We start from the raw sequence: 21,250 nt of genomic DNA on the forward strand, positions 1-21,250 counted from the left end.
CCAATTACCTTCAATATCCAATTCCGATTCTGTTGAATACAACACACAAATATACATTAAAGAATTTGTATGAGAAGAAGATACAACAATATGATAGTAGACTTGCTGTTACATGCAAGTATTCAAAAAAAGGACAACATGTTTAGACATACCCACAATATGTTTGATTTGGTTTTGTCTGTGAAGCAAAACCAACTTCTCATCAGAACTCATAGCTAATTCCTCTTCTTCATCTTCTGGACACATTTGAACAGCTTTCCTGAAAAATGAGGAAATTACAATCATAAGTAAAACGTCGACCAAAATTTGAAAAATTATTGACAATTTCCTAGAAGAAAATTTTCTTTCTTTGCAAGAATTCAAAACTACCAATATTTGAGGATAGTATTATCAAGCTTATCACCTTATTGCTTGAATCCATGTCTGCTTATCTTTGGGTTTGTGAATTTTCAACTCGAACATTTCAGGTTCAGCTGGATTGGATGAAATCAGATAAATACCTCTAGAATCTTGACCTGCTTTTTCCCTAACCAATAGTTTCTGTAGAGACACAACGCCAGCCTGAAAAATGGTTGAATGTTTTAAGAATTCATTATATACAGTAAAACCTCCCAACTTTGTGACAAAGGTTCTAACTTTGCGACACAGAGAGTTCTTGTCATATTAATACTCTATTCCCTCTATTAAAAATTATAGTTATTAAGGCCTCTTATGTGTAGTCTTATTGCAGGTATTGTTTATATCTTATATCATCTGGATTATTTTTATGTGTCAGTAAGAATTACTGCAACTTATTAATGGTGAAGTTTTTGAAGAGTTGGAAAAGTATTGTTGGGCTTACTAAGGTCTACTAAGCTGACAAGTATGATTATACTTTCTTAACAATATTATAAGCTACAACCTTTATGGATTCAATAGGATAGAATGCAAACTCCCTTGTTTCTACTTTTTCACATAAATTTGTTTTTAAGTCATCATCACATAGCTGAAATGTATCAGAATTCAAAGTAAAATACACAACATTCTATCCAGCATACTGATTACTGAGAAAGTTGTATTTGAAAAACACGGAAAGTGTCACATAGTTGGAGGTTTTATAGTACATATTTTTGTAATGAAATTCCTATAGAGGTCATTTTTACATCACTTTGTTTTTTTCATTTTAATTTCATCATCATATAATTGAATTTTGAATTATATTATTCTGTTATTATAATTTCGTTTTTGAATCTCATCTTTGATATTCGTTCTTTAAACTGTTCAAGATAAGGAGCTCAGTGGAGAACTGCAATCAAATGCTATATTTGAAAAAATTAGCTCATATAGTCTCCGAAAAAAACCTGTATTGTGAACCAAAAACGGTGGACAGACAGTTTTTTCTTTCATTTTTAATATGTGCAACACTTCATGATATATAAAATAAAAATTTCAAATTACAATCGAAATAATTCTAGGACTAACAAAAATACATTAGTTATGTTCATATCCAATATATATCGAACCAACTATATGTCTAATTTGATTTTAATGTGTTTAGATTTGGAGGACTATTGACTACTGAACACTAAAGACGATATTTTCGGTCAAACTCTTTTTTATTGTCAGAAAACTGCTAATCATATATTCTCTTTTTTAAATACTAACTTGATAAACAAATAATAAAATTCTATACTAAGGTATCTGGGAATTCTCAGATAATATATAAAAAAAAAGGACAAAAACTAACCTTGTTATCCGGAGTAAAAAAAGTATATTTATGTGAATTCTCCTGGAGGAAGAAGAGCACATCTGATAGTACAATAACTAAAACCAACTGCATCTTCCCTCTACCTTGCATCAACATAGCAACGCCTTCGAAGCTTAGTGAACGATTACCTTGTAATATATCTGATTTTTTGAACTTGTGTCCTCGATGTATAGTATAGGATTTTGCATCAATTCTATTATAAATTTCTAATTTTCGGTCTTCTTGTTCTTTCTCAGCCACCTGGGCATTCACTTCAACTAGTATATCTTTCACAAGAGTTAAAGCTTTCTGTAAAATATCTTGTTCCAGCTTATTGTCTTTACTTGTTTTTATCAAAGGTTCAATCAATAATGGATATTTAGTCAGTCTATGAGTAACAAACAGAATACACTCAGAGATTCCCCTCTTTTTCAATAAAGGATTGTGTTGACAATGTCTAACGAACTGACCAAATCTTGGATCATTCTGCATATAATACTTATTAATCTCTAAAGCATAGCCATGCCTGCTGCACAATTCTCCTGTGAAGGAAGTATAATATAATTTGAAAAAAAAATTAAGAGTATAATTTAGAACTTACCATATGCAGATTTCAGCTTAGCAGCATAAGTACCAGAAAACATGTCCAATAAAATATCTGCGATAGAATTTATTATTGGCCCTTCCTTTTGCTTCTGTCTCAGTCTTGTTAGAAATCCCATATGTAAATCGATCAAATCAGCTAATCGAGGAAACATTCTTTCTAGATTTGCCCCTAGCTGAAAGTGTTTCTGTAAGCCTTCCACAAAAATCTGAAATAAAATTATTGTTTCATTAAAGAATAAACTTCAACTCAATATCAATTTTACCTTCTGCATCACTAATAGTATCATACAGTGGTGTTTTTCAGTCATAATGAATTCATATATGTGCTCTTGTCTTTTTATTTCTTTTTCTTTCAGTTTTTTCGTGACTTCCCTCCCAACACATTGGCTCCATGATTCTGGTTCTGCTTCACTAAATCCTAAACTATAATCACTGCACAAGTCTGAAGCTATCAGAGGAGAATCTGATAAAAATTCCGAAGGGACTAAAGGTACATCATCTGGAAAACTTAAAATGAAAAGATCATGTTATAAAAATATAAATTTTATGAATCTATCTAGATATAAATAATCTCATCAACCAATATTGTTGTTACTTATTAGTAAAATCAGTCGAAATCGATAAAAATCACTTCACTCAATTAAAAGTAAAAGTGATTTTTGACAAATTCTTGTTAATTTTCTTAGTGTTGTACACTCTGAATTCTTGGGAGAAGGTGAAAGAGTGGATAAAGGATATTATCCAACCATGAATCCATGATTATCGGTTAAATATTCAATGAATCTTATCGAAACCCCATATTCCCTGTATATGGCCTCGGCCTGTTTTTTTTTTTGTTTTTTCAAACCTCAGGTTACCACTCATGAACAACCATTCTTCACGAATATTTCACTTTTTTTTTGATTTGTTGGCCAAATTCCAGAAAAATTTCTGACATATATTAAGATCGATATGTTTATAAGATAATTTAAGTTACTACTTAATATGTTAATATTATTAATATATTAATATGTTAGCGGTTTCAAATATAAGTTATAGGCTTACTTCACTGACTCGTGATGTCCATGAGAATCATTATCCTTATCATCTCCCATCAGTATTTGGCTGTAAAAAAATAAGAGAAATTAAATTGGAGAACACTAGATCATATTTCTAGCCCACTGCGAAGGTTAGAGGTGAAGAATACTGCTGTCACAACACACACTGCTCTTCTGATGGCAGAACGGAGCATTTTAGCGCAAATTCAACAACTTACATAAGAAGAAACTCGTGCAAAAGAAAGCTATGAGGAGAACAGATAAGCGGATATAATGTCAAGACAATAAAAAATTTGGTGTTGGTCCAACAATGAGAGTAGTATGAGAGAAGAAATGAGGTAGCTTCGTGTAAGAAACAGTTGATGTTAGAAAACATTGGGCTACAATATTAAGGGGAGGGACTTACTTCACTCCCAGTTTAGTGGCAACTCGCCGCCATGGTGAATAGCACAGTTGACTCCTCCTATTGCGGAGGGACCAGGCAAAAGGTTAATTGTGTTAGCCAATCCATCAATATATTTAACACTTAAATGATCCAATGGGTGAAGTGACTCAAATTTGTGCATTTTTAATTTTGAATTTATATATCGAGTTTGGTAGGAATCTGTTTTTTGGATATGTCCCAAGGATTGTGATGTATCTTAGATATATTGTGTAAACTCAAAACTATGCAAGCAAAAAGCAAAATAGATTATTGAAGCGAAGCAAAAGAAATTAGTATTTTCTTATATTCACGACAAAAATTGATGCATATCTACAACTATATACAAAATATTAAATCTTTTGTCCTCGCTCAAGAGAATTTGAATCATTAAATCGATTGAAAATATTAACTTGGCCCACATAACTAGATAATTCATAAACGCTTCTCCTCAATCTTCTTGAAGAATGATGATTACCAGAATCCTGAGCGCAATAAATTTGTAGATTCATCAAAACATATATTGATTGATATCATAAACCATCGTTCTCAAAGAGAAAATATAGTTTTATTAGTTGTAATTTGTGAAAAACTCTACTGATCAGTATCATAAATAGAAAAAATTTATTTAAAATTTCATGCATTGTCCTTTTTTATTGCAGGCTCTTAAGGGCATGACAACAATAAACACTACATATTCCTTCCAACTGATATAAATATTATCCATGGATTGAAAGAGGAGAATGGCCAATGGAATGGTGCATTAAATCGAAAAACGTGCATTTCATAGGTGTGCAAAAAAATTATTTAAAAATCCACATAGTTCCGAAGACTCTATTGATGAAGTCGAAGTATTGGAATTAATATTCCAAATAAAATCCAAACCAACCTTCAGAATAAGTGCTTGACATTTAATTGCAAAGAAAAACTTTTTAATATTATTATGGAATACGCAATTTTAAAGTTATTCAAAACTGCAAGATGAGAAATGCAATTCGCGTAAAAGAAAAATCACTTCGTTAAGTTAGCCCAGCTTAGATCATTATTATTAGTTATTAACATGACATTCACTAGATATAATTATTAGTTAGTTATTAATATGACATTAATGAAGACATAGAAAAATTTAGACCCAAAAAAGAATTACACTTCTAAAAGTACTCTCTTTTGCTTTCATTGTTAGTAAAAATATGTATAAAATTATAATCTACAAACCTGGAAGAGTTGTACATCCCTGGAAGAGTGCCTGATCCTCTTTTTAACATGGAATTCTTATTGTTAGGTAGAGTCACTGAGAATGTTGCTAGTTTTCCTGAAGACTAAGAAGGAACATTCATTATGGAGTAAAGAGAATAATAATTTCAACTCACTTTCATTCCTTTTGGTTTTGTGCATTCTAATATGTTATCTTTACAGCTATTTTGGTGGACAGTAGTACCACAACCTGAAATCACCAATAGTTGAAATAGGTTTGTCAAACTTTTAGGAGAACACCATTTATTATGAGCAGTTTATTTATATTATGTTGAAAATTTGGTATTATTTTTTCACACGATTCCGCATGTATCTTTTACTTAATTAATGAACATGAAATGACGTGATATGCATTAAAACCATTGAGATAGAATATTCTATCTCGATAATTAGAACAGAGGCTCCATTTTGAATTGGTTGTCATCTCTGTTGGGTTGTACGTAAGATGCCTAGAAACCCTGCTGTGTCTAGTTATACCTTCTAAAACTTTGGGACAAAACAAGATATTTATGCTTACTTGATTTTGAGAGATCATTTGAGTTTTAGATGGCACATACATCGTTTATGTTTGACATTTCTCGTCTCGACATTTTCTCGCGTGACTATGTAAAGAGGGTAGAGATATATCTCTACCCTCCATACCCGTGACCTTTGAGTATAGAATAATAATATTTTATGTGCTCTGAATAGACCAATAGCCGTCTGTCATTATATTCGATCCAATAATTTCATCATAAATTCGATATGAACTAATATGTAATTTTAGAGATAGCCAGAATTCGAACAATTTTGGAGAGAATCACCTTACAGAACTCAAGTAAGTTCTGCCCAAAGCAACAGGTGGACCATCTCAAAAAGTACAAAACAAAATCGAATCAGTGCACGCACCAGGGTTTTCCGGCATCTTAGTTGTACAATACCAAATTATTTAATAAGTAGAGAGAGGAATCGACTCTAACAGAAAGGTGAGACGTAAGATTTTTACACCTTGTGACCAGAGACCCAACCAACCTAGCGATGTTTTGATTGGTTGAACGTTTCTAGGAGAAATACAATATTTTTGTCATACACGAACATTTCGGATCATGTGATTCGGCTTCCCTTATCATTGATTGAAATTTAAACATCTTTATCCCCTCTCTCGGGATCACGTGACATGAGGCTCAATCTTTATCTCTCTAATGTTGGAGTCAATGCTTCGACGACCACCCAAGGGCGCATCAATGTATTATTAGATCACTGATATGCTTCAAAATGAGCTACATCGATCTATCGCTATTTACCTCAACCCTTGACGTATTTGTCAATGGTCGATCCCAGTCACAGCTTTATTCTTTATTTTATTGAAACCAACAATGTGGCTTATCAATGCCATTCCATTTTACCTGAGAACTTGTCCATTCTATATTCTGTTTTGTATGAAATCGCGAAAATGTAATTTTGAAATTAGGTTTTCAGTTTTATTTTTGTATACAAATCAAGAACTATTGAAGTGTACTTTTTTGAAAAAAAAAATTTGCATGCCTGATTTAAGTGAGATCATTGTAAGGCTCAAATTATTTGAATAATTTACCACTAGTAGCCTTCTTTCGAACTAATTTAAAACTTCAAAGTTATCGAAAGAACGGTGACTTATAAGTTCAGCTTGATTAGATGACTTAGATTGATTCGAAAGAACGCTACTACTATATTATAGTAGCAAATTATCTTGACCAAATCTAAAGAGTTAAATGAAGAAGTCTTGATACATTCATTGTAAATAATATATTGAATTGAATATTAAAAATGTATGGATTAATGAAAAAACTAAACTCCGAATTTCATTCCTTATCATAGTTTTCTTCAATTATTTATTCATTTATATTTGAAATTCTTTGTTGGTAAATACTAATTTATGATCATAACTGAACTTTCAGATAAATGGGTTTCCCATGTGTTCTATAGTTAGATTAAATATTCCAAAGGGGCACTAAATAAGAATAATTTGAAGAACTCTCTGGAGGATTTCTATGAAGTGGCGCTTATAAAATAATGCCCATATCATAAACAATATTGGTAATGCAATAATAAATTATAAATACTTTCAGAAGTGTCATTCTACGTCGAAGTATGAATAAAAAATGTAGAGAAGATATAACCTCACTTACATTCACAATACAAAGCCGGTTTATTGCTGAGTTCTTTATTGCAGGAATCACAAACTTGAGATGAGCCATAGCATGCCGAAACCCACTGGTGCAGTTTCTTGCTTTTATCCTAGAAATAAAAATAACGTTATCATTATGATTTAGGGAGAAATACGTGGTTGAACTACGTGCCTTTTTCTTCCTGAAGAATAGACTTCCCCTTTTCCTCCTCTTCTCTGAGCCAACTCTGGAATATTAAGAAATTTCAAGTATTGAACAAAAGGAATACGAAAATTTATTGAATTAAATCAGATGTAAAATCATCAATGAAACGTCAACGTTTATTTCAATAATATTTGAATGTCCGGGAAAAATTAATTGAAATTCATCCATATGAATTGGGAAAGTTCTTACTGTAAGCAAAAACAAAAACTAGCATCAAATCCAAGAAACCTTTCCACGGCAAGGTACCTATTAGGCCAATTGAAAAGTCCCCGGTCTGATGCACAGATGGCGGTGCTAGTATTAAATCCATATGATTTTTAGTTAATACCAATCTTCAAACGATACGTGTCAAAATTTGATAGCAGTCCTACCCTTAGTTTGTGAGATATTGCGTTGTGAGTGTAGCTACTTTGGTTATTTGAAAAAATATGAAAAAAAAGGATTTCGTGTGCTGATAAATATTGCTTTTTGAAGGGAAAAATACAGTTGAAGCAAAATCTTGGCTTGATGAAGAGTTTCCGGGGTTTGCACTAGGAAAATCAACCATCATTGATTGGTATGCTAAGTTTAAACGTGGTTAAATGAGCACCGAAGACGGCGAACGCAGTGGACGTCCAAAAGTGGCTGTCACCGACGAAAAAATCAAAAAAGTTCAGAAAATAATTTTGAATGACCCTAAAGTGTAGTTGATCGATATAGCAGACATTGTGAAGATATCATCTGAACGTGTACATCATATCAATCACGAATATTTGTACATGAGAAAGCTGTGTGCAAAATGGGTGCCGCGTGAGCTCACAATCGATCAAAAGCAACAACGTGTTAATAACTGTGATCATTGTTTGAAGCTGTTTAAGTGCAATAAACCTGAATTTTGCGCCGATATGTGACAATGAATGAAACATGGCTCCATCATTTCACTCCGGAGTCAAATCGACAGTCAGCTGAGTGGACTGCACACGATGATCCGAATCCAAAGCGAGGAAAAGCACAACAGTCAGCTGGCAAGGTTATGGATCAGTTTTCTTGGATGCGCAAGGTATAATATTCATTGGTTACTTCCAAAAGGGACAGACCATCAGCAGCGATTATTATATAACGTTATTGGATCGTTTAAAGGATGATATCATTAAAAAACGGTCCCATTCGAAGAAAAAAAGGTTCTGTTTCATCAACACAATGTGTCGGGTCACAAATTAAAGAAAACAATGGCAAAATTATATGAATTGGGCTTCGAATTGCTTCTGCATCCACCGTAGTCGCCAGATCTAGTCCTGTTCTCAGACCTCGAAAGAATGCTCGCTGGAAAGAAATTTAGCGCCAATGAAGAAGTAATCGCCGAAACTGAGGCCTATTTTGAAGCTACAAAAATGGTACCGAATAGTTGGAAGATCGCTATAATCGCTGTATCCCCCTTGAAGGCGACTATGTTGTTTATATAACCGAATTTTTCCAAAAAAAATGTGTTTTACTATGGTAGACCGAGGACTTTTCAATTGGCCTGTTAAATGGTTGAACGGCAATATCAATAAAAGAGTAGAAAAAATTCAATTTCAAGATTTCTCTATAAATTATTTTTTCATAATCGATATGTTTATGTTTCCAAAGAGGTTCAAAGACTTATTGAAAATAAGAGCCGACATGAAGAATACATCATTTAGCTTTTCTTTTGCGAAAAAACCTGCACTTGATTATCGATCAATCAATTCTCACAATGTCTTAAAATGAGTGTGGACGTTCTATTGATGGGAGAACTTCATCTGATGAATGCGATGGAATGGGAGAAGGTTCCATCTCGTTAAAAAAGATTTCCTTTCTTCCTAAGTGTATTAGATGTTCCCCGAGATCGAATTTGCAGTGAGAGCTTACGTGTTTCGACTTCATTCTTTCCCTAATTTGAACACCATACAGCTCTTGTGCACATATCGACTCTGGTTCATGAATCACGAACTTTTCAGTCTGTTGAGGGATACCCGAAGATTTATTGTTGGGAACTTTTCTCGATAATAGCGTTGCTTTCACAATTCCAATTTCGTGCAGATTAAGTGAAAGGTCAATATTTTAAAAGTCTTCCTTCAGGATAAACCTTTTTGGTTCATTCATTTTCAAACATTGAAACAAACTGAAATGTTTCAAATTTAATATTAAATAGAAAATTCCTATCCGCCGTATGTATCGCTTTTTTTTTTTGTTTATAAGTCTTTGTATCCCCCCAAGACTTATGTCATGGTACGCCACTGGCCTGTGTTTAAAAGTTAGTACAAACAATACCGCATTCACTTTTCAGGTTTTTAAATCAAAATCTATCAATTGCATTCAGTTAATGGTTAAATGATATTCTGTCAAGAAACTATCAGGAACTATTGATCATTTGAAAGGATGTCGAAATCCTATTTATTACTCAATGGGATCAGCAATCCCTTATACTCACTCGAGGTTTGAGAGTTCAAGTTCAGTTCAGTTTCTTAGTGCTAAATTTAATCAATTTAATCCAAGTTCCTAGGTGTTACGATGCAATGTATCGGCTGTTCCAAATTCGATTGTCTAATGAGAGGATCTCAGAATCCCTTCGAGCTAGAAAAAAATGAATGGCACATTTTCGGACTCGATTGTTGAGAGAATAAATTAACTGAAAACCGTAACCGCATAAATTCAACTGTCAATTTGCTATCAGACAAAATTAGAAAATGGCGTGAAATGAACAGTTTCCATATTCTTTATTATAGGTGCTACAAAAATGAAATAACAACATTCTAGAAGCACTTTTTTTTGTAGAATCCATTGGTGTTATCATATGTTTTTTTATTGTAATTAGTTTTGAAGTTATAATACGAACTTTTGTTTTTTTAAATGTAAACCATAAAAATTTCAATATGAAATGTCTTCTTTTCCATTTTTAATAATTTTTAATACAACAGTTAAGTTTCACACGTAAAATCAACGAAGTGCTATGGTGAACTTCAAATACACTGCTCAACAACTGATAGGGATCACTTACTTGTTCTAAATTTATTTCTGAAATATTCGCTCCAAGATTATAAATTTAGTCAGATATCAGAGTATTTTCAGTTGATAATATGGTTCACTTGAGAAAAGAATGAAAAAATGGAAAGTTGGAGAGAAAAAAGACTTTATTAGGAACACTCAAAATTCTGTGTTTGAATAACATAAAAATTTTATGATGAAACCACAAGAAGGCTGAAGTTTCGGTTAAGCTAGTACCTAGTTGGTCCCTCACGAGCTCGTCTCAAGCATTCTACCCTACGAGGCATACTTTCGATCAAACGATTTATAAAATTTTGGGGCAAATTCGTCCAAATATCCCGTAAAGCGTTAGAAAGGTCCTCCAGGTTATTGATTGGTTGTTCTAAGGTTGACAATTGTCTAGACATCTCAGACCAGACATGTTCGATGCAATTCATGTCTGGAGAGCGAGCTGGCCAGTCCATCCTATCAATAGCATGAGTTTCTAGCGCTTCATTAACCAGACGACTACGGTGTGGACGGGCATTATCGTCAATTAAAATTAAATTCTCGCCCACGGCAGCCGCAAACGGAACAATTATGGGTTCAATAATCATATCGTGATATCTCTGGCTGGTCATGGTGGTGTTCTGCAGAACAACCAACTCTGTGCGTTGGTTCAAACAAATGCCTCCCTATACACATATAGAACCTCCGCCAAAAGCTGTTGTGGGTACCATAAACTGTTCTGCATACCTTCGACCTCTTTCCCTCCAAGCAAGAATACGTCCATCGGAGTTGACCAAACGAAATCTAGACTCATCCGTAAATAAACATCGGCTCCAATCTTCAAGTGTCCAATTGCGGTGCTCCTCAGTCCATTGCCGTCGATGAACCCGGTGTTCCCTATTCAAACGGGGATGTTGTACCCTCCTACGTACTCTCAAACCACGAACATGTAGTCGTCGTCTTAAAGTCTGGTTCGAAATTAGAACTCCTGTTGCAACTCTCAGTGATCTATTGAGCCGCGACGCCGGGTAAGTGGGATTTCTCCTAACATTGAGGATCAAGAGACGATCTTGGGCAGCTGTTGTACTGCGCTGCCGACCTCACCCATGAACATAAGCTACTGAGTCGTTTTGGATGAACCTATTCCAAGCCCGACTCACGACACTTTGCGAAACATTCAACCGCCGGGGCACTTCTCGCTGGGACAAACCTTCCTGTATCCACCGTATGATTTGGTCCAGTTGCACAGGAGCCAAACGTCTTCTCGGCATGACTGATAAGCTGATATTGTTCTCATTTATTCAATTATTGTCACCTTATGTGTTTGAACGAGAGAAAAAAACAGATTTAATAACAAATACCACATTGCTTTTCACTCCACCTGTAACAACCTACAGATAATAATCGATTTTGTGAACAAGAGCCGATGAAGTGAGGAAGACTTTGATTCAATCAACTCAAAACATCTTACTTTTTCCTTAGAGAACATATAATGTACAGATATTCACGAGATAACTTGAAAAAAATACAAATGAAGAGAAGTTCATAAGTGATCCCTAGCAATTGTTGATCAGTGTAATTAAAATATTCGGTAAGCACCAAGGTCTTCGGATTTAACATTGTTAAATTCTCTCGAATATTGAGCCAAAAATGTGCCATTCATTTTTTCTATCTCAAAGGGATTCTGAGATTTCCTCACTAGAAAACGAATTTGGGACACCCGATAAATAAATATTCAACAAAAAAAACCGTCTTAAATCTTGCATTAAAAAAAGAATTTCGTGTATACGAGTAAGATACGGTTTTCCTTTTATGATACCGGCCCTATGAAATAAATATTATCAGTTTGAGTGATCAAACCTACTGATCAATTCCCATACCACTTAAATATCCTCATATTGTATAATGAATTAACATTCGATTTTTTTTTTGTTTCAGTCATAACAAATCTGATAGCATTTTCAACTTCATTTTATTTATTTTATATTCAGGCAGGTAAAATTCTATAGAATCAAAGAATTTCTAAGAATTCGGACACCTGTGACATCTATTGCCATTAATCTGGAATGGACAGTCTTCAAACTAAAGCTTAAATTGTGTCGAATTATGTTTAAATAGAAATCAGTTAATTAAGTACAGGGTGTCCCGAATTCTATGCTCACTGAAAGCATCTCGAGAACTTCAGAACTATACGATGAATGGCGGTACGTACTGACTAGAAGGTATCCCAAATTCGATGCTCACGTAAAGTATCTCAAGAACCATAATGCCCGCCACTCACGAAGCGTTTTTTCGAGCGTTTGGTAGCAGGCGTTCAAGAGATTCCAGTCGGGCAGTCGAGTTCATTCTCTGATTTACAGTCGTGCGGTCGTGTCCCGAGCTGCCCGACTGTAAAATTATCGAAACGCTCGAACCTGGGCGCATCGTGAGTGGCCGCCTTAAGACTTAGAGCAAACGTTTCCAAGGATACCCATCCATACCTAGAAAGAGATCATAGATATCTTGGTTCGTTCTCAAGTTAGAGGCCGTTTCTGAAAAACTACTGTTTCAAATATTTCGCAATATCTGGGTTTCTGTTCGAGATATTCGAAAAATTCTGAAACGTTTTTTTTTTCATTAATTGTTATGGATATGATACTCGTAACAGATGGTAGAAATTAATTAATTACCAAGTAGGTGATTCTTGAATGCGACACCCTATATTTTTCAAGGCAACCATAAAAATTATCAAGATATAGCGAAATATTTGAAACGGTAATTTTTCAGAAACGCCCTGTAACTTGAAAACGAATCAATATATCTATGATCTGCTTTCTGTCATCTTATTATTTCAAAACAAGAGATCGTGGCTCCAAGTCGTATATCGTCGGCTAAGAGTGTAAATCTGCTATGTCCATAATGAACAATTTTACAGGAGACAAAAAAAAACCGTACAGTACAGTGTTATAATAATAATGATAAGAGAGTTTATTCATGAAAATACATTCAATAAACTCTATTGGATGTATTTTCTAGAATAAACTCTCTTATTATTATTATTATAACACTGTACTGTACGGTTTTTTTGGTCTCCTGTGAAATTGTTCATTATGGACATAGCAGATTTACACTCTTAGCCGACGATATAATTCTCGAGATGCTTTCAGTGAACATCGACACCCTGTATAGTATTCCAAAATATCGACATGCACTATCACGAGAACATGTTTTATAGACAAATATACATCAATACAATGGACAGTACATAACAAAACAAACTATGTAGGTGGTGCAAGTTAAGCACATGCGTGCCATATACTCACTTGTGAATGATGTGAGAGTTGTACATTGCCCTCACCAACTGGACGCTTTCTTCTTCTGTCTCGCTCTCTGTACAGCTAGGTCGGGCCCTACACAACAAGCTAAGCACATGCACTACACCATAATATTCACAAAAAAATATATATATCTACAACAAATAACATTGATTGGAGGTCCATCCCAACCCTTTAATACAGACTCACAAGAATAAATAAATCATAAGATCGAATGAAAAAACAGATCGTTCCAATAAAACTGAAACCAATGATTTCAGGTGATGCGGAAATTCTTTGGAAAAATGTAATGTATCTGATTTTTATTTCACCTATTCTATTTGATATCATCGCAAATTCAATTCGACGAAAAGAATAAATCAAAAATTTATCACTGCCAATTAAAATCAACATTTTTGTATCACCTGAAGAATTTTTCTAGTTTCAATTGTGCCAACCTGTATTTAAATAAGACTTTGTTTTTTCTTTATCATTCGGGTGCTTTTTTTTTGAGCTCTCCATTTTCATTTCTCTTGATATTGATGTATTTTCAAATGAAAATTCATAATTATACAAATACTGATTTGTTCATAGGCTGTTTCTTTATGAGATGAATACAACGGAGAAACTTGTTGAATCAAGAGAATGAAAACAGAAGCGATTACAAAAAATCTGCATAAACATACATTCAGCATTCAAGCGATGCAGATGTGTGCAACATAACAATAGGCTAGATGACAGGGTTTGATAGTATAATTCATTATCAACCTTATTTCGGCAATTAAGTCAAATTTTAATCAAATTTGTTTTTCTTGTTTGCATTTAACGCGCAAACGCACATAGGTACATGGCTCATGACGTAATGGTTAAGTAAACCTTCCACCTTCCCATAAACTTTCATTGTGTATTTTGTATCTATGCTGAACCATGAGCAAACGATGGACAACAATTTATTAAGACAAAAATCAACATCAGAGGCAATAGTAATACTACCACCCCCAATCGTATGATGTACATAAATGATTTTCATATTTCATCCTACCACCAGACAATCCAAGAAAAACTGCATGGAAGACATTTCAATGAGTTGAACCAGGATCATATCGACATTGAAGCGTCGAACTTTCGGCTCACATCAGGTGAAATGTATTCAGAAACGGAAGGATTTATGCTACCAACCAATATCAAGTGAGCTTAATGAAAAACTACAGCAAGCATATCATAAAGGATCCGACCATATTAGGACATTCTGAAAAAGTGACGTACTACAAATACAGGCTGAACACCACCCTGGAAAACGAACGCTGTTAACTGAAGTAAAATCGTTCAGTTCTCAATGACAAAATAGTTCCCCTCAACAGAACTGATATTTAAATAGTAGATAAAGATGAAAAAACAACAATACTTATCGATGTAGCAATCCCAAATAATAACATGAGCCAAAAAGGAGTAAGTACTAAACATTTCAAAATACATATGGGGGCCTGGAATTTCAGATAAAGGGGTTGTGGGGAATAATTTCAACAAGACTATACCAAATATCATCTCAACCATGATTTAAGTACCTAAAAATCTCAAGAGTAATATCAAGCCGCTAGGACTTAGTGAGTATATAGTATAATGCAGTGCGCTGTTCTTTTAATTAAAGCAAGGACAGTGAGAAAATTCCTGAGAGGCGACCGACAGGTCAAAGACTAGCGGAATCGAGAGGACGAGGACCAGAAAGGCGTCGAAGGCCGGACACGACCGATGTTTATCCTGAATATCTAGGATTGAGTAAATGTTCCCCTTAGCGCACATGAATATAAACATGAATAATTTATTCATGTTTATATTCAAAAGTGACGTTTCGCTCTGGTTATTTCAGGTAATAAGACTGATTGCTCTTTTTCATTGAAAATCTAAATCGATTTCAATGTTTAAATTGAAACTGAGACTTTTTCAAGAATCCTTTAAACATATATTATTCTCTAAGAACAACACTCCTTGAATTGTCTAATACTGCCATCTAGCCTATTATGTGATCGTTAAGCCCAGATTTTTTTCAGTGCGTTCGAAAACCAGGTATTTCCAGAAAACGCTTTCGTTGTTGGTGCTTTTTCGTGCTGAGTGATATTTACAGGCGTTCTAGCAGAAGCTCCTGAAAACGGCCCAAAACATCACAAAACAAACGGTTGCCTGAGTCGAAAAAACTAGCACAAGAAAGCATCTTGTTTACGCAAAACACACAAGATTACTTTTAAGACGTCTACAACTTACATGGGGAGCGTCGGTTGGGCACCCACTAGCGTCGGCTCGACAGCTAGATCCCCTGCAGCTATTATTGATGGCGTCGAGATGGATTTTTGAAGAGGCAGTCTCTGAGGCGAGAGTCTCAGTTGTTCCGCTTCCCTCTTGGCTTTCACCTTGTTGAAGTCATTCTGAAAACATGTGAGAGAACATTTCAGTAGGTTAATTTCAATAATATTATCCGAGGAAATGTGTTTAAGTAATCTCGAATGTCATGTCACAGATCGGTTGCAGTTAAAGTTAATGAATATAACCCAAGATGATAAGGGAAAATTCAAAACATTCAACATACATATAAGGAAATAATTAATTCAGAAATTAATTTTGTACTAATTCAAAATCATTTTTAAAAGGCGAACAAATTGGGAAAATTTATGTCAACAAATTAAACCCAATTGTTTTTTCAGAGATAAGTTGCATTAAATTACACTTGTAATGGATCGCATCAGTATACAGGGTGTTTCCAAATTAGACGTGAACCTTCTAAGGAGGTGTTAGTATTTGCTCCCCATTGAGCCATGTTTATTTATAACCGAAAATAAGCACTTTCCGAGATATTTTAGTTCTTGTGTTTTTCAAAATATTTCTCACCTTACTTCATTCTTCGTCAATTTTTTCTACGTTGACCAAGTTTGATTTAAATTTTGGATTATTTCCATCAGAAAAGGATATGATATGTACGAAAAAAGCTAAACTATGCTGTATGAGATGTTGAATAAGAATTAGTATGATTTGAAAGTTGATATATGAAGAAAGGAGAAGTAAATTTAGGTCTTTACTACATGAAATTTCTAATATGAATTCGACAGCAACTTTTGAATTCCACAATTTATGTAAGACAGAATAATTTTAAAAATTCGCCAAATTCCTTATTTATTCCCTAAAATAGTTTCTCTATTTCAGTATCGTAATGAGTTCATCAGTTCTAAAAACAGTGCTGTAATGAAGTCATTACAGCATCGTTATCAGTTATATTTTTCGTTTTGTGGTTGTCTATACTGATTTCCAATCCTATCAAATTCTAACAAACGTCAATAATCGTCAATATAATATAGTTTGGATATAGTGAAATGATTCGCAACAATATTCGCAATTTCTTTTAATTCTGGTGGTGCTGAATCGATTTCATCAGACATAATTCACGAATTTAATGCGTAATTGTAAATTTTTTCAAAATTCGAAACGAACGATTCATATCCAAATTCCGTAATCTGTCAATTTTCGCAACATTCACACCAACTGCCAAGATACAATACAAAAGTCACTAGGATGTATAATCTGATTTTTCATTGAATTCCGACAACATTACAAAAAACTTGACAGAAATAAAGAAAATATCGTCTAATACTCGTTGCAGAAGGCAATTCCAACACTCATGCTTTCGAATTTCGCATTCGTATTGGAATAGGAGCCCATTCTGCAACTTGTTTTAGAATATACTATTTCGTTAGAATGCAGGCACTAGTTTTGTTTCTGCAGATTTTGATTCCAAAGGAGAAAGAAGCAAAGAAAATAAAGTAACGAATTGAATATTTTTTATTGCAATTAAACTCAGAATTTCAGTAGAAAATGTATTCATAAATTATGCTTGAAATGACCTCATTCCTTATACAAGCACGTGCCCTCTTTCTTATTTCTTTAGTTGTTACTTTCCGACTGAAATTTAATTCTAACGGTGTTAGATCTAGGCTTCTCACTGGCCAAGAAAATAATCCAAAATTATAATAATGTCGTCATCGGAGAGATAATTGACGAAAAATGAAGTAAGGTGAGAAATCTCAAGAACTCAAATATCTCGTAAACTACTGATTTTCGGATATCAATAAATATGGCTCAAACGACAACAAATGACTCATATGAACACATCCTCCAAGGTTCACGTCAAATTTGGAAACACTCTGTTTATTATCCTCCAAAATTAAACAGATTAAAAATCATTAACTGTATTGTATGATAAGATTAGATAAGGTAACAGGAGGGGTGATAAGGCCTTGTTAACCTCGGGGACATTTTAACCTAAAGATCTATTTATTGTGCTTCCCCGCACTGTTTAGCAGCAGGGGCGGATACAGAGGGGGGGGGGGGCATGGCCCCCCCTCGCGGACCTTATAAATATAAAAATGTATCCTGAAAAATCGAATGAGTGTAATAAAAAGGAATTCATTATTTTTCTAATAGATGGATTTAGTTATCTGTATCTCGTGTTGTACAAGTCCGATCGGGTTTCACTATATGGCTTCGAAAAGATGAGATTTTGCACTACAAAAACGTTCTGACAGTTTTGTGATGAGTTGACGCAGTTAAATTTGAGCGCGCCACAAAGATGGACACTAGCAGAAATAAAATACGCTGAATTTTATAGTTTTTCTTAGATAAAGACAAAAATACCAGCCAGACGGCTGAAAATGTTGATAGTGTTTTTGGACCTGATACTGTTATAGCCAATCACGTGCAATTTTGGTTTCGTCGATTCCGTTTCAGTTTTTTCGATGCCAATCAGGGCCGCACATTTTGCCGGGGCGCCAAATCGTAGGGTCGGACAATCAGTAAATAAAACATAACTTTTTGCACCTTTAAGAACTCGTTGTTTTTTACTATTGATTTATAAATAGTGCGTCATACTTTTAAACAATGTAGGACGTTTTGATATATTTGAGAAGGTGATTTTAAGTTGGAAAATACGATTTCATATAAAAGTTAAAAAATGCCTGAAAGGAATAACAGAGGCTCCTTCAAAGAAAATTTAGATAAATTAGCCAAAACAGGGCGGTGAAATTTTTTATTTCGCCGGGGCTCTAGAATGTCTGGCGGCGGCCCTGAGGCCAATTGTCGAAAATATCGATAAAAGAATGGACATTGTCGAGTCCTGTTTCGATTGCTCAAGAGCTTAAGAGTGCACAATTAACCGTTTGGAACACTATTTGCATAAGGGTGATCTCAAGAAGATGCTAGATGTATGGATACCACATGAGCTAACGCAAAAAACCGCATGGACCGAATTTCCACTGCGAACGAGATTGCGAATCACTGCAGAATCGCAACAAAATTGTCCAATTTTTGAAACGCTTTGTACCTGGTGATGAAAAGTGGATCATTTATGACTACATCAAGCAAAAACGGTCGTGATCGAAACGCGGAGAGCCTTCGGAAACGGCCAGGAAGGTTTTGTTGTGTGTTTCGTGAGATTGGCAGGTAATTACCTATGAAGAGCTGTTCCCCTAAGGCACAACTGTTAACTTGGAACTGTAGTTATCGAACGAAACAGCGCATAATTGACCCCTAAATTGGATCATTCTAACTTGTTCCTCATGTAAAAATAATGTTTTTCTTTTTACTACACCTTATTCTTTCTTGCACCTGAGGTTTCTTATGAAATAAATCTACATATATTTATGAAATATGTGAAATTTTTTTTTAACTTGTTTTTGTCCTACAATAATTTTGGAAACTGAATATGATATACTTTACTAAAATTCATCTTTCTATAAAAAAAAAACACTTGACCCAGTAGGTACCAATAAAAATTTCCGCTATTTTGCTAACCTATATGAGCCGTGACTTCCTATGCCCCCCCCCTCAAACATCGTCTGGATCCGCCCCTGTTTAGCAGTCGAGCAGCAAAGTCGCCATAAACTTCACTTTGAAAACCACGAGTTAAGTATTGAAGCCATTTGCAATGGACATCTTCAACATTGCAAAGCAAGTATTCAGATGTTGCAGAGGTTTCTTGACAGCAACATTCATGTTCCGCAGATGATAATGATTCACAGGTCAATGCAAGTGAACGCGTCTTTTCTTCAGTTCTTGTTTACTGAGTTAGACAACCTTTTTAGTCCAGCTCTTTAAGTGGTATAACTTGGTCTGACTTTATCCACTTTATCTCCATGCAAGCTTCCTCTTTCGTTTTTCCATTTCTTAATTGACATCGACTGATGGCTGGTTGGTAAAAGACTCTGGTCCAATGAAAGGAGTTGTTTCAGCTTCTCCCGTCAGCTGACTTCTTCGAGTGCGTTGAGTGTCATTGAGATTTGGCCGAACTTGAGGTGAGTCAAGTGCTAGTAGGGCCGCTCTTCTGTGAGATACTATGTATATTCTCTTTTTTCTTGCTCTGCTTCAACATTACTCAAAGATCCCCGGCGAAAATTTACCGTGATAAAAAACTCCGCCTTTTCTAACCTAACAGGGCATATATTGGTAATTTTAGGCCGGCTTTTTACAATAAACATCACCTGACGTGTATTTTTGATGGCCAATAAATTAATATCCATGATTCATTAATATGTACAGAACTTACTTGTAAATCGGCTTCATTCAATGAATGTGTACTAGCCCCTCCCCCGGATGTCCTATTGACACGATGTCTTATAGAAACAGGTCTCTCTGGTCCAAGAAGGCGAACTGTGCTGCCATCTATATTATCTACATTTTCCCATATAGATTCGTCGGCTTCGGACTCCATACTACTGAGCGAAACGCTAAGAAAGTCATGAAACGTCATTATTGAACAATTTCAGTTCGAAATTAAAAACAAGATTTACCTTCTTTGTCTTCTCTGCTTAACCTTCTCTCTGCCCTCTCGCAAATCTTCAAGTGCTGTCCATGACCTCCGCCGTTGCCTGCTGGTATCTGGCTGACGTAGCCAATCTTGTGCACCTTCAATAAAACCAACACAGAATTGAAATGAATGAAACTAGTCATTTATATAATATATATATGAATGCTATATATGCAATATATATATGGTATTGCAAAACATAATTTGAATTTTGAGACTGAGGGCAGGTTTTTTCACATTCGAATTAGTAAATTTATCCCTGCAACGCAGGATTTATTTGCAGATGAAGGAGTTTACTCGTAGATAAAACCTGCGCTGTAGGAATAAATGCATTTATTCACATGTATAGGTGAAATTATATATTATACGTATAGCATACTTTTATTTCATTTTTCATTGAAGGCTCGAAATTATTAAAGTAATTCATTATTATTATTGTCTATTTATTTATTTCATTCATTATAATTTCTAATAAAATCATATATTACAAAAAGTATATATCATAAGGAAATATCAAAATAAATCGAATATTGAACGCTACAGATAATCATAAAATTTCATAGTTCTACCTAATTACACACTAAGGGCTGATAAATAAATTTATCCCTACAGCTCAGCTTTCATTCGTAAATATACTCTTTTAAAATTAGGAACAGTTAAGTCCAAAGTTTCGTAGGCGCAGAATGAATGGTGATCCATTCGACGACAAAGGCTTACTTCATCAACTACATGCATATAACTCTCA

The 21,250-nt window shown here is 34.5% G+C and overlaps 1 protein-coding gene across 13 annotated transcripts in view; it reads right to left on the reverse strand.

Moving 5' to 3' along the window:
• LOC123674638 (rho guanine nucleotide exchange factor 18) overlaps positions 1–21,250 on the reverse strand; it is a 91,845-nt gene that overhangs the window by 6,779 nt on the left and 63,816 nt on the right. For 5 of the 13 annotated variants that reach the window (XM_045609593.1, XM_045609640.1, XM_045609648.1 and 2 more), the window contains 15 exons: positions 20,489–20,603; positions 20,245–20,425; positions 15,921–16,081; positions 13,671–13,769; positions 7,363–7,417; positions 7,192–7,300; positions 5,161–5,234; positions 5,006–5,109; positions 3,776–3,832; positions 3,377–3,436; positions 2,596–2,839; positions 2,328–2,538; positions 1,727–2,268; positions 404–561; positions 153–259 (listed from right to left, as the gene is read on the reverse strand). In XM_045609593.1, the coding sequence (XP_045465549.1) occupies positions 153–259; positions 404–561; positions 1,727–2,268; positions 2,328–2,538; positions 2,596–2,839; positions 3,377–3,436; positions 3,776–3,832; positions 5,006–5,109; positions 5,161–5,234; positions 7,192–7,300; positions 7,363–7,417; positions 13,671–13,769; positions 15,921–16,081; positions 20,245–20,425; positions 20,489–20,603 (2,277 nt within the window). The remainder of the gene's footprint in view (positions 1–152; positions 260–403; positions 562–1,726; positions 2,269–2,327; positions 2,539–2,595; positions 2,840–3,376; positions 3,437–3,775; positions 3,833–5,005; positions 5,110–5,160; positions 5,235–7,191; positions 7,301–7,362; positions 7,418–13,670; positions 13,770–15,920; positions 16,082–20,244; positions 20,426–20,488; positions 20,604–21,250) is intronic. The other 8 variants (XM_045609608.1, XM_045609584.1, XM_045609632.1 and 5 more) reach the window with 5 other exon arrangements.

This window comes from Harmonia axyridis, chromosome 1 (genome assembly GCF_914767665.1).
Source record: "Harmonia axyridis chromosome 1, icHarAxyr1.1, whole genome shotgun sequence".
NCBI classification, from domain to species: Eukaryota; Metazoa; Arthropoda; class Insecta; order Coleoptera; family Coccinellidae; genus Harmonia; species Harmonia axyridis.